The following is a 12,257-nucleotide window of genomic DNA, read 5'->3' as shown; positions in this document are numbered from 1 at the left end:
ATCATGAAGGGCCTTGAATGGTGTGCTAAGAGGCTTGCAGTTAATCCTAAAGGCAGTGGGGAGCCATGGATCAATTTTGGTCATGATAATCACAAGAGCAGTGTCTTTACTCAAGAGCAGCCCTATACTCAAGTAAGGCTTTGAGAAGTGCATTCATTCTAGGGAATCAATGACTCAAAGGCTCTCCAATAAAGAAAGCTAGTAAAGCTACAGACCTGAAGCAGTAAGTGGGAATAGTATTTTCTGAGGGAACATGTTGGACATCACTGCAGATATGGCTGGACTTCGTCTCCAGGAAAGAACAATCTTTAGTTCAAGTCTTAGAGGAGATCACCACTCAGAGGCTGGTCTTAACTTGTCTTCAGAATTCTGGTATCTGGCTGGGACTGTTTTGGGGAAATAGTACCGAAAGAGTGCATGTGTTTTGGGTGGGGCAGCAACAAACCATTCCAAGAGCATTGGCCTGCTTCCTTCCCCAGGGGCCTGGCCAGCTTGGGGGCGGAGTGTAGCGGATTGTTTATCCACCTCTGACTCTGACCACCATGAAGAACAAAGCTGCCTGGCTGTGGGAGGTGGCACAACAGCTGGAAGCCGCAGATATAAAGGCTGGCAACAGCTAGCACAACAGCCGGAGGCGGCAATCACAACAGCCAGAAGCAGCAAAGAGGCTAGCCAGTAGCCAAGATCTCTAATGTCTATGTAGACATAGCCTTCACACTGAACTCTGGAAGCTCCTGGCTCTGTCTTCTGTGTCTCAGCTGTGATCCACCACTATACAGCGCGCTACAGAAGCAACTCCCGAGAGTGTAAGACCCATGAGAATGGACCTGGGGTACACAGAAGCAGTTGCTGCAATTTAAAAAGTTCTGAACCAGGAGCCAGAACACCTGGGTTCTGTTCCCAACTCTATTACTGACCTGCTTGGGCCAAATCTTTCTGAGCCTTAGTTTCTAATGATGCCTTTCCTACGTACTAGAATCAACATATTTTATAAGCAAATACTGGAGCCCTCGTGGCATAGTGGTTAAGAACTTGGCTGCTAACCAGAAGATCAGCAGTCTGAATCCACCAGTCACTCCTTGGAAGCCCTATGGGGCAGTTCTACTCTGTTCTACAGGGTCACTACGAGTTGGAATCCACCAATGGCAATGGATTTGGTTTTATATGATATATAATCACAGACTATTATTTTGAGAGCAATAAGCAAGGTTTTCCTTGGGCCCTAAGATAAGCAGGATCTACCCTCAGCACAAACAGAGCCTGGAATTTGACGAAGGTTCCCCGATTGACATCATAAAAAGTGAAGAGACAGGAGTGTGGAGGAGGAAGCAGGCACCCTGATCCTCCGTGAATGTAGACAGAAGCTTAGAGACAATCTTTCAATTTCCATTCAAAACTTAAGTCTCTTCTACCGAGTCTCTGCAAAGTGCTTGTCCAACCTATCCTTGAACACCTCCAGGGACAGGGCACTTTCTACCTCTCAAGAAGCCCTTCTACATTTGGGCAGTTCTGATTGCTACAACGCTCTTTGGAATCTTTCTCCCTGTAGCTTGAACTCACTAGTCCTGGTTGTTCCTCTTGGGACTCAAAGAACAAGACCAAGCCCTCTTTCACATGACAGCCCTTCAAACCAAATATTTGCACTCAGCCATCGGGTCCCTGATGGTTTCCTTCTGGCTTAAACTTCCCCATTTCCTTTGACCATTTCTCACGTGATCTGGTTTTGAATCTTGATTGTTCCTTGATACTTAGTACTGCAGATATGGGATGAGAGAGCAGAGCAGAATCAACCACTTCCTTATCTAGATGCTGGAGTTCAACTAAAGTCGTTTATGACTGCATTGCTTTTTTGGCAACCAAGACCCACGGATAACTCATACTAGATTTTTTTTCCTGCTAAAATGCTTAAATCTTTTTCAGGGTACTGCTTGCTAAAATCACATCTTCCCAATCCAGAACTTGTTCAGCTAATTTTTGGACACAATACGTAAAGTAACATGTATCCTTTTTGTTAGATTTGGCCTTTTGTATCTTAATTCTGCCCCAGCCCTGACATTTGCAACCCATCCCAGCTTTGCGTCATACATACAATCGATGGCCATATAGTTCTGAATAAAATTAATTTTTAAGTACATCAAATAGGAGAAGGTTAAAGGTAAAGTACTCTGATACATCACTAGGAAACTGATTCCAGGCTATCATGATCCACTCACCAGTAACTCTGATGTTTTTATTTTAAGTTACCTAATTAGATTAACACTCTACTCATTTTTATCTATCTTACCTCTAAAGACATAATGAGATCTTGTCAAAAGTCCTGCTGAAGTTTGGATACACTTTATTGCAGCTCACTGATTTGCCACTTTAGTAACTGTCATTGAAGGAAATTAGGTTCGATGTGACTTGTTTTTAGTAAACCTATGTTGTTGTTAGGTGCTGTCAAGTTGGATCTGATTCATAGTGACGCTATGTACAAGAGAAAGAAACACTGCCCAGTCCTGCACCAGCCTCACAATCATTGCTATGTTTGAGCCCACTGGTGTAGCCATTGTGCCAATCCATCCTGCTGAGGGTCTTTCTCTTGTTTTGCTGACCCTTTGCTTTACCAAGCATGATGTCCTCCTCCAGGGACTGATCCCTCCTGATAACACGTCCAGGCGCTGTCTTCCCTTTCTCAGCTGTGATCCTCTATACAGGGTACTACAGAGGCAATTCCTGAGAGCATGAAACCCATGAGAATGAACCTGGTGTACACAGAAACAGTTGTGTATCAAAGTACATGAGATGAAGCCTCACCATCCTCACTTGTTAGAAGCATTCTGGCTGAACTTCTTCCAAAACAGATTTGTTCATTTTTCTGGCAGTTCATGGTACATTCAATATTCTTCACCAACACTGTAACTCACAGGCATCAGGCATCAATTCTTTTTCGGTCTTCCTTATTCATTGTCCAGCTTTTGCATGCATATGAAGTGACTGAAAATAGCACGGCTTGGGTCAGGTACACCTTAGTCCTCAAGGTGACATCTTTGCTTTTTAACACTTTAAAGAGGTCTTTTGCAGCAGATTTGTCCAAAGCAATATGTCGTTTGATTTCTTGACTGCTGCTTCCATGGGTGTTGATTGTGGATCCAAATAAAATGAAATCCTTGACAACTTCAATCTTTTCTCCATTTATCACAATGTTGCTTATGGCTCAGTTGTGAGGATTTTTGTTTTCTTTATGTTAAGGCGTAATCCATACTGAAGGCTGTCGTCTTTGATCTTCATCAGTAAGTGCTTCATGTCCTGTTCACTTTTCAGCAAGCAAGGTTGTGTCATCTGCATAACGCAGGTTGTTAATGAGTCTTCCTCCAATCCTGACGCTGTGTTCTTCTTCATATAGTCTAGCTCCTTGGATTATATGCTCAGCATACAGATTGAATAAGTATGGTGAAAGGATGCAACCCTGATGTGCACCTTTCCTGGTTTTAAACCACACAGTGTTCCCTTGTTCTGTTCAAACAACTGCCTCTTGGTCTATGTGCAACTGTGTGTAATTGTGCTCATGCAGAACCTGTACAGTAAACCCATGCTGGATCTTATGGACATCTGCCTTCCCCCACCCTTCCCAAGTACTCATAATCTCAATACCTCATTCTAGAATCTTGCCTAGGATCAATATCTTACCTGTTTGCCTGTGGTTTATGAAATGTACTTCAGTGTTTCTTCTGAAAATCAAAATTACGTTCACCCATCTCCAACTTTCCGGCACTTCTTCTGTTCTCTAATAGTTCTTCAAAATATCTTATAGGAGTTTCACATCTTCTTTTCAAGAGTTTGATGATCACATGAGAAAGCATGCTAATGTGTATACTTTTAAAATGGTATATACCAAAAAAAGTCTGAGTATTGATTAAGACTTTTCTTGGGCTCTAAATACGAATTCCTCAAACTTCTGATTTGAAGAGTTTCCCTCTTGCTCCAAAGTAGCCAAGATATTGGGGAGTGGGTGGCATACAAGTCTGACTGAGTAGTCTCACTTGAATAAAAGTTCCAAATGGGCTGGGGGCAGGTAAAATGGGCATCCTGGTTGCCTCTGAACATTCTTGGAATTTTCATCCACTGGTGGTCTTGAATTCAGTGGCCACTTAGGTGGGTACATGGATGGGGGGCAGTGTGATGAAGAAGAAATGAATGGTTCAGACTTCTAGGAATGGAGAATATGATGAACCTTTCTCTTCTCCAAGAAGGCACAAACTCCCCAGAGACCACCCTTGTCTTAGTCATCTAGTGCTGCTATAACAGAAATACCACAAGTGGATGGTTCCAAGAAAGAGAAATTTATTTTCTCACAGCCTAGTAAGTTAGAAGTCCAAATTTAGGCATCAGCTCCAGGGGAAGGCTTTCTCTGTCAGCTCTGGAGGAAGGTCCTTGTCATTAATCTTCCTCCAGACTAGGAGCTTCTCCACACAGGAACCCTGGTCCAGAGGATGCACTCTGCCCCCAGTACTGCTCTCTTGGTGGTATGAGGTCCCCACCTCTCTGCTGGCTTCCCTTTCCTTTGGTCTTTTATAAGATAAAAGGTGGTGCAGGGCATATCCCAGGGAAACTCCCTTTACATTGGATCAGGGATGTGACCTTAGTAAGGGTATTACAATCCCACCCTAATTCTCTTTAACATAAAATTACAATCACAAAATGTAGGACAGCCACACAATGCCAGGAATCATGGCCTAACCAAATTGACACATATTTTGGGGGGACACAGTTCAATCCATGACAACCTTGTACCTTCCCAAAAGTTCAAGTGATTAGAATTCTTTCTCTACTGGAAAAGTACAAGTTACTCATTGGGCAGGGGCACCAGGCACCTTCTATTAAGTGAACTGTCTCCTATTTCAGTGCCTTGTCCCACTTTCTACTATCAGGGCAAATAGGGATCCTGAATTTCAGCCTGCGCAAACAGTCACCAACTAATGTACACTCCTAACTCTCCTACTTCACTCAGTCAAGACAATTTTGCCACCTACAATCTGGCATTTCTCCCAGTCCTTGAGAAATTGGCCCAGTGCTGCCAGGAAGCTTCAGAAAGTTGTTTCTCCCCCACCATTGCTTATCTCTTTTTGTTCAGGTCCTGTCCGTGCCCTTCCCAACATCATCCCACCCTAGCCCAGGACGAATTTCCAAAAATGATGCAAACACATAATAATAATGATAAATAGTGCTTGGATGATATAAAGGCTGGCAATGGTAAGCACAACAGCTGGAGGTTGCAATCACAATGCCAGAAGCAGCAAAGAGGTTAGCCGGTAGCCAAAATCTCCAGTGTCTATGGATACACAGCCTTGACACTGAACTCTGAAAGCTCCTGGCTCTGTCTTCTGTGTCTCAGCTGTGATCCTCTACACAGGGTGCTACAGATGCAACTCCTGAAGAGTCTGAGATCCACGAGAATGAACCTGGGGTACACGGAAGCTGTTGCTGCAATTAAAATGTTCTTTACCAGGAACCAGAAGACCTGGGTTGGAGAATGTCTCAAAGTATAGAAAAATGGGCAGTTTCTGCTGTTTTCCAAGTCAGATGAATATCTTAGTATCACTACTCTATATTGACAGGTGATAGAGAATGGGGAGAGAACGGAGAAATTAAGGGTATGTGTGTGTTAAGAGGGATTGACCTAGAAGGATTTCAATAGGATAGCCCTTCTTGCTGGTGTCATTCTTGCTGGGACTCTACTTCAGAATTAGAGATCTTTATAGAACTGGTTTTGTGGCGAATGGAGATCAGTGGAACTCTCTTTAGTCTCACCCCCACGTTGGAGGAACAGTGAACTTATTACTCCTTCTATGTCTCGTCTAAGTATTACAAATATTAGACTACATTGCAATTATTTGCTTACTGAACATGCGTCTTTCTCATTGGACTGAGTTCTTGGAGAGCAAAGATGATGCCATTTTCATCTTTGACTTACTAGCACCTTGCATGGTGCCTGGAATTTAGCAAGTGCTCAATAAATATTTGCTAGTCAAAGGATAAATAAGTGGCACCAAAATGGATGCTACTTCCTCCTTTACATTGGCTGGTGGCTAGGGTTGGCTGGATTTATGCAGTAACCTCCATTATGCTGTCTTCCTCCCTCCAGATGACATCCGTTGCCAAGGTGTATTACAGTCAGACCACTCAGACAGAATGCCGGCCCCTAATGGTCCCAGGAATACGACGGCGGAGAGTCCTCACAAAGGATGGTCGCAGCAATGTAAGGATGGAACACATTGCTGACAAGCGCTTCCTCTACCTCAAAGACCTGTGGACAACCTTCATTGACATGCAGTGGCGCTACAAGCTTCTGCTCTTCTCTGCAACCTTTGCAGGCACCTGGTTCCTCTTTGGCGTGGTGTGGTATCTGGTAGCTGTGGTCCATGGAGACCTGCTGGAGCTGGGCCCCCCAGCCAACCATACGCCATGTGTGGTACAGGTGCACACACTCACTGGGGCTTTCCTCTTCTCCCTCGAATCCCAGACCACTATTGGCTATGGGTTCCGTTACATCAGTGAGGAGTGCCCGCTGGCTATTGTGCTTCTTATTGCCCAGCTGGTGCTCACCACCATTCTGGAGATCTTCATCACAGGAACCTTCCTGGCCAAGATTGCCCGGCCCAAGAAGCGGGCTGAGACCATCCGTTTCAGCCAGCATGCAGTTGTAGCCACCCACAATGGGAAGCCCTGCCTTATGATCCGAGTTGCCAATATGCGTAAGAGCCTCCTCATAGGCTGCCAGGTGACAGGCAAACTGCTTCAGACCCACCAGACCAAGGAGGGTGAGAACATCCGGCTCAACCAGGTCAATGTGACTTTCCAAGTAGACACAGCCTCTGACAGCCCCTTCCTCATTTTACCCCTTACCTTCTACCACGTGATAGATGAGACCAGTCCCTTGAAAGATCTCCCCCTTCGCAGTGGTGAAGGTGACTTTGAGCTGGTGGTGATTCTAAGTGGGACAGTGGAGTCCACTAGTGCCACCTGCCAGGTGCGCACTTCCTACCTGCCAGAAGAGATCCTTTGGGGCTACGAGTTCACACCTGCCATCTCACTGTCAGCCAGTGGCAAATACATAGCTGACTTCAGCCTTTTTGACGAGGTTGTGAAAGTGGCCCCTCCTAGTGGCCTCCGTGACAGCACCATACGCTACGGAGACCCAGAAAAGCTCAGGTTGGAGGAGTCATTAAGGGAGCAAGCTGAGGAGGGCAGTGCCCTTAGTGTGCGCATCAGTAACGTCTGAGGCTGGGTTCCCACCTCCCCATCCCTCTGGTCTTTTTTTCTCTCTCTTCTGGCACCCTGGGTAAGGAATACTACCCAGGTTTACTGGAGAGCCCCAGAAGCACCCGTCTGCCACTCCCCGTTCTTTAACCCAGTGGCCTGTGGGTAGTCTAGGCCAATTGGGTTCAAGTTTTCCTCCCATTGTCCTCCTTCGCCTCCCCCCTCCCTTCTACCCCAACACACACACCTCCATTAAGCCAGGATGGGGGAAGAAGAGGGAGGATTAGGCTGAAGTGGCTTAGAAGGCCTCAGCCATGCTTGGAGACTCACATCAGGAGGACCATGCAGTTGGATGGAGAGATTCCCCCTGGCTACCATCAGAAAGTTAGTTGACTTGAGACTGGAGCCCCTCCCTTTCTACCTTCCCTCCTAGCAAATTCCCTAAGGCAAGACTCTCACTGATGGTTATTTTGGGGTCTGTGCCCTGAGAAATATAAGAATCTGGAATCAATTTATCCTGGAGTCTCTACCAACCTCTGTTGAAAGAAGCCAGGGTTTTTCATGGTGTAGTTAATTTCCATTTTAGCTTCTGACCATAACCTGTGGCCTTGGTTGCCACTATTTTCTCAAGTGGACTCTCTTAGGATACCCTATTCTCTCATAGATGACTTTGTTTCCACAGAATTGGGGTTGATCTGAGACACCAACCACCACTGATACTCAACACAACCACCACTGATGCTCGACTGAAAACTAGATCCACAGGGCAGATTTCCTAGGAAAGTTAAATCAACCCACCAAGTGGGATGCGGCGGCGTCACTAAAGGGATGTGGGGTGTGCAGACCATACCGGGTGACTGTCAGAGCGGGTGACACCAAAATGACTGTCTATAAAAATTTCCCTGTAGTTACAGCAATAAAAACATTTTCGTAAGCCCAGCTTACACGCATCAACATACCTACAAGGCTAAAACTCTATGCTAATTTACTTTTTGAACTTGCTAATATGCTCCATCAGAGCTCTTATTACCCAACTACAATGATGCTTCAGATCATGTGGTTTCGTCTGCACGCCCTACAAGCTCTTGCTGTTGTCTTCATTGCTGCTAATGTTTTTATAGTGGCTGATTTTGTCAAAATGTCTGATGTTTTAGCTACCTTATTGTGGTAATTAGTACTTGTGAACCTATATCAAAAACTTTTTTGAGAATGAAGTAGTAATTAAAGGAAAAGAAGGAGTACTATACGGGAATTACAATTTACGAATAACATTAGTACTGAAAACATTACTAAGGATTCTGTATGGTCTGGTACGGGAGGAGGTCCGTGGGGGTAGGGGCGACACCAGCCCTAGTGACATCACTGGCGGGATGAGTTATTTCTCAGGTTTCCAGTCTGCTGTACAAAGCCTCTGGGCATCGGTGATGCTTTGTTAAGGTTTGGGCAGAAGCAGAACTCTGGCTGGCCGCCACTGATCTCCCTGTTACCCTCCTGGTGGCCTCTGGAAAGTGCCAGTTAGTTCATTAGGCAATGCTGGGAGGGAAGGAAATTTACCTCCTGATCAAGTAACCATGGTCCCCCCTAGCCACTTCTGAGAAGTGGTATAAAATGACGGAAATCAGTCTTGTCTCTACTCTCCTTTGCCAGGAGGCAGTTACAGGGAGGTTAAAAAGCATAGGTAAGCCCCTTAAGCCATTCCTTGTTCCTTGGTGGGGACTGATCCCCATGGTCAGGGAAAGGCGTATGGGCACTAGGACTTTCTCTAAAGGCCCAAATCTCAAGAGTGCTTTCTGATCTCATTTAGGTACCAAGGAACCCCCACAAAATGGTCTGGCACATAGTCTCTGAATGAATCAAGTGGCAGTTTATGTGAGCTGGACTCAGCCAATTAGGTTACAAGCTATACACTTGATAGAATATGCACATGTATCTGTGTACAGAGCCTTGCAGAGAAACCCATACAATTCTGAGGCTGGACCCATGGTCACCACCTGCTACAACTGCACAAGGTCCTCTTATATGGATCTCTCCTTGAACTCAACTAATTGTCTTGAAAATGAAGACCCTTCAGTCTCTACGTATTGTAAGCCCCACTGTTACTCCCCAGCTCTCAAGAAAACAAGAACCAGAAAAACTTGAAAATCTGAAACAGACAACAAAGACAAAGAGGCAGTTTCTGGTCTCTCAACTTTATTCAACACGAGACTTCCCTGAATTCTTTAGATGTGCTAGGGCAAAAAGTACTGCAGTGTGTGTGCGTATGTGTGTATCCATCTCTTCGTGCCCATTAACAAGTTTCTTCTGCATACAGCTGCTTCCCTCTTGAAGGAATTACTCTTGCCCTGTGCCACTGCTGTCTATTCTAAGTCCCCAGCCTCTTCTCAGCTTCTTGGATAGCAAAGTGAGAAGACGACATTTTCTAGCTTACACTTTTTGATCCTCCCCCACTATCCAAGACTTTGCTCTAAGTTGCACTTTAAAACATACTGTTCCTTTAATGCAATCTGACATCTTCTCCCATAAGACCCCTAGGGGACACCTTCCCCTTCCCTGCCCCTGTCCACCAACCCTAAATGGCTCTTGAGACTACAGCCTCCATCTCCCCTGAGCTAGAAGCCTCTTGGCTATAGGACAAGCTTTAGAAACAGCTAGGTCTGGTGAAAAATGGGCCCCCTGACCACACCAACCATAGACTTGGAATGTCAGGAGAGCACCAGGCACAGGTATTAAGAAGGGAGAGTTCAGAAGAAGAACAAAACGAGTGAGGGGTGAAGATACCTGGGGTACAAAGATAAGAAAGGATGGATCTAGTGAAATCAATAAAACCCTTGACCCTTGCTCATCTACTTAGCATTACTCATATTGGGCTAGCAAATAAGAGGTAGGTGGAGGCTCAGGGAATTAGAATATGAGATACACATGAAAGATTATCTAAGGAGAAAGAAAACAGAGATAATATATAGAGAGATGTATATAGATGTACATATGCCCAAATATCCTGAATATACAAAAAGGAAGTATTCAGAAACCTTGCATGGGGGGAGATAGGCCCTGGTTGTGAGGTAAGACACTCCAGACGTTCAGACTTAAAACCAGTGATCCCAACTTCAATATGGAGGTGAAATACCTGGTGAAGGCTCTCAGGTGTGCAGACAGGAAAGGGAGGGGTGGAAGCTGCTCTTCAGAAATACAGAGGTATCTATCGAGACTTCTGATGAGCCCTGCACTGCTGATAAAAATCCAAAACCCAAAACCATCGCCATGAAGTCAATTCTGACTCACAGCGACCCTACAGGACAGAGTAGAACTGCCTCACAGGGTTTCGAAGGCTGTAAATCTTTGGGTAGCAGGCTGCCACATTTTTCTCCCAAGGAGGGGTGGTGGGTTCAGAACTACCAACCTTTCAGTTAGCAGCCAAGCGCTTTAACCACTGTGCCACCAGGGTGCTACTGATAGGACCAAGAAAGAGTGGGGGGTGAGGGGAAATGGGCAGAAGACACTGCAGTCCCGGAGATCTAGCAGAACCCACTACTTATATTGGATGTCACTGTCCTCAATGGTGTCCTGTTGTTGGAGCTTTTTTTTAAAAAATAAAAGCACCCTCTGTCTCCCTCTCTTCTCTAAATCTGAAGTGCACTGTATTTCCCCTCATTTCCACAGGGGTGGGGGCAGCTGTCCTGGAGGTAAAGACTGTGTAACTGAGGGCTGAACACCTTGTTGTGTGGAGTCATTAAAGGGAAGCCTCAATCCTAGAATCTAAATGCCAGGACTGAAGAGTTGTTGGCCCAAGGTGCTCCCCAGGCAGAGGCCCAGTCCCTCTCAATGGCTGCAAGAGCCCAAAGAGAATGCCATCTATGCTGGGAGTCTCAATCCTGGCATTTGGGCATGGGGGAGGGGGATGATGCTTCTCTGTGAAATGAGGAGTGGCTCTCAGCTGTCCCAGAGAATGGTGCAGTTCCACAAGAGGCTTCTGACAACCCTACTCTGTCCTTCACGGTGTTATCTCCCCAGCTCCCGTCAGCTAGTAAGACCACCCCGGGATTTCCCTATGAGGCCTGAGCAGGAAAAGGAAGCTAGTTATACTACTGCTACCAGCCAGGGATACTGCCCCCGCTCCAAGGCTGCTACCCCGGTCCTTTACCCCTGCTAGCTAACCTTGTTTATTTGTAAAATAACACATTACCTTTGGTGTAAAGTTAGCACGGGCCTCCTGGCTCAATAATGGCCCATCCTACTGAAGCTGAAGATGGTTTTTCAATTCGTTGCATTAATTACTAAACCAGGTCAGATTTACCTAGAAACAAAAAGATATGTGTCTTTTTTATTTTTGTCTGTTCAGAACAAGATACTAAATAAAACGGATGAATCTCTGTTCTTCATTCTAGCTTCTTGTAGAAACCTAAACCAATACTGTTATCAAGGCTTGAACACACAGGCCTACTTATGGGAACCAAAGCCTACTGCCCTCAAGTTGATTCTGAATCATAGCAACTCTATAGGGTTTCCAAGGCTGTAAATCTCTATGGAAGCAGACCGCCATGTTTCTCCCGCGGAGCAGCTGGTGGTTTTGAACCAGTGACCTTTCAGTTAGCAGTCGATTGCTTTTACCACTGCGCCACCAGGGCTCCTAACCTATGGGAAAGGAGGATTGAATTAGACAGTGCTGGAATAACTTCTGATTGCCTGGCCAGGCTTTTCATTAATGATATCACCCATTCCTTCCCACTGTACTCTCTCTGACCATAGCCACCTGGGGCCAGGTCGAGCTCACAAGTTAAAAGGGTACCATGCCCCAGATTGACAAATAGGCAGATGCCAGCCTCAAGTTTGGGGAGTCCATACAACACCCCAACCTTCTGATCTGCTAGCCACAAATTCAGGGCTGGTTTCCCACTACCCCTTCATGACGCCAGCTGTAAGCTTGGGAGTCCACATGACACCCTTACTTTCTGATCTGCTGGCTCCTACTACCCCTTTGGGTTTGATAATTTGCTGAAATGACATACAAAATTCACGGA

General features: G+C 45.6%; 2 protein-coding genes across 6 annotated transcripts in view; one reads left to right on the top strand and one right to left on the bottom strand.

Annotated features, from left to right (window-relative positions):
- The window catches only part of KCNJ10 (potassium inwardly rectifying channel subfamily J member 10), a 34,485-nt gene extending 23,045 nt beyond the window's left edge, over positions 1-11,440 (top strand). The window contains exons 1-2 of one of the 2 annotated variants that reach the window (XM_049880955.1): positions 770-806; positions 6,125-11,440. In XM_049880955.1, the coding sequence (XP_049736912.1) occupies positions 6,125-7,261 (1,137 nt within the window). In that variant the 5' untranslated portion in view covers positions 770-806 and the 3' untranslated portion in view covers positions 7,262-11,440. Of the gene's footprint in view, positions 1-769; positions 807-6,124 lie in introns of those variants that run through there. The other variant, XM_049880954.1, reaches the window with a different exon arrangement.
- Positions 1-12,257, bottom strand: part of KCNJ9 (potassium inwardly rectifying channel subfamily J member 9) — a 63,864-nt gene that overhangs the window by 42,144 nt on the left and 9,463 nt on the right. For 2 of the 4 annotated variants that reach the window (XM_049880948.1, XM_049880946.1), the window contains exon 1: positions 3,670-3,834. The exons of 1 other annotated variant lie outside the window; for it this stretch is intronic. The gene's annotated coding sequence lies outside the window, so the exon portion shown is untranslated. Of the gene's footprint in view, positions 1-3,669; positions 3,835-11,422; positions 11,513-12,257 lie in introns of those variants that run through there. One more of the 4 variants, XM_049880947.1, reaches the window with a different exon arrangement.

The sequence above is a fragment of the Elephas maximus genome, chromosome 3 (genome assembly GCF_024166365.1).
Source record: "Elephas maximus indicus isolate mEleMax1 chromosome 3, mEleMax1 primary haplotype, whole genome shotgun sequence".
In the NCBI taxonomy this organism is placed as follows: Eukaryota; Metazoa; Chordata; class Mammalia; order Proboscidea; family Elephantidae; genus Elephas; species Elephas maximus.
Note: the sequence above shows the minus strand (reverse complement) of the source record. Positions and strands in the feature narration are given on the sequence as shown.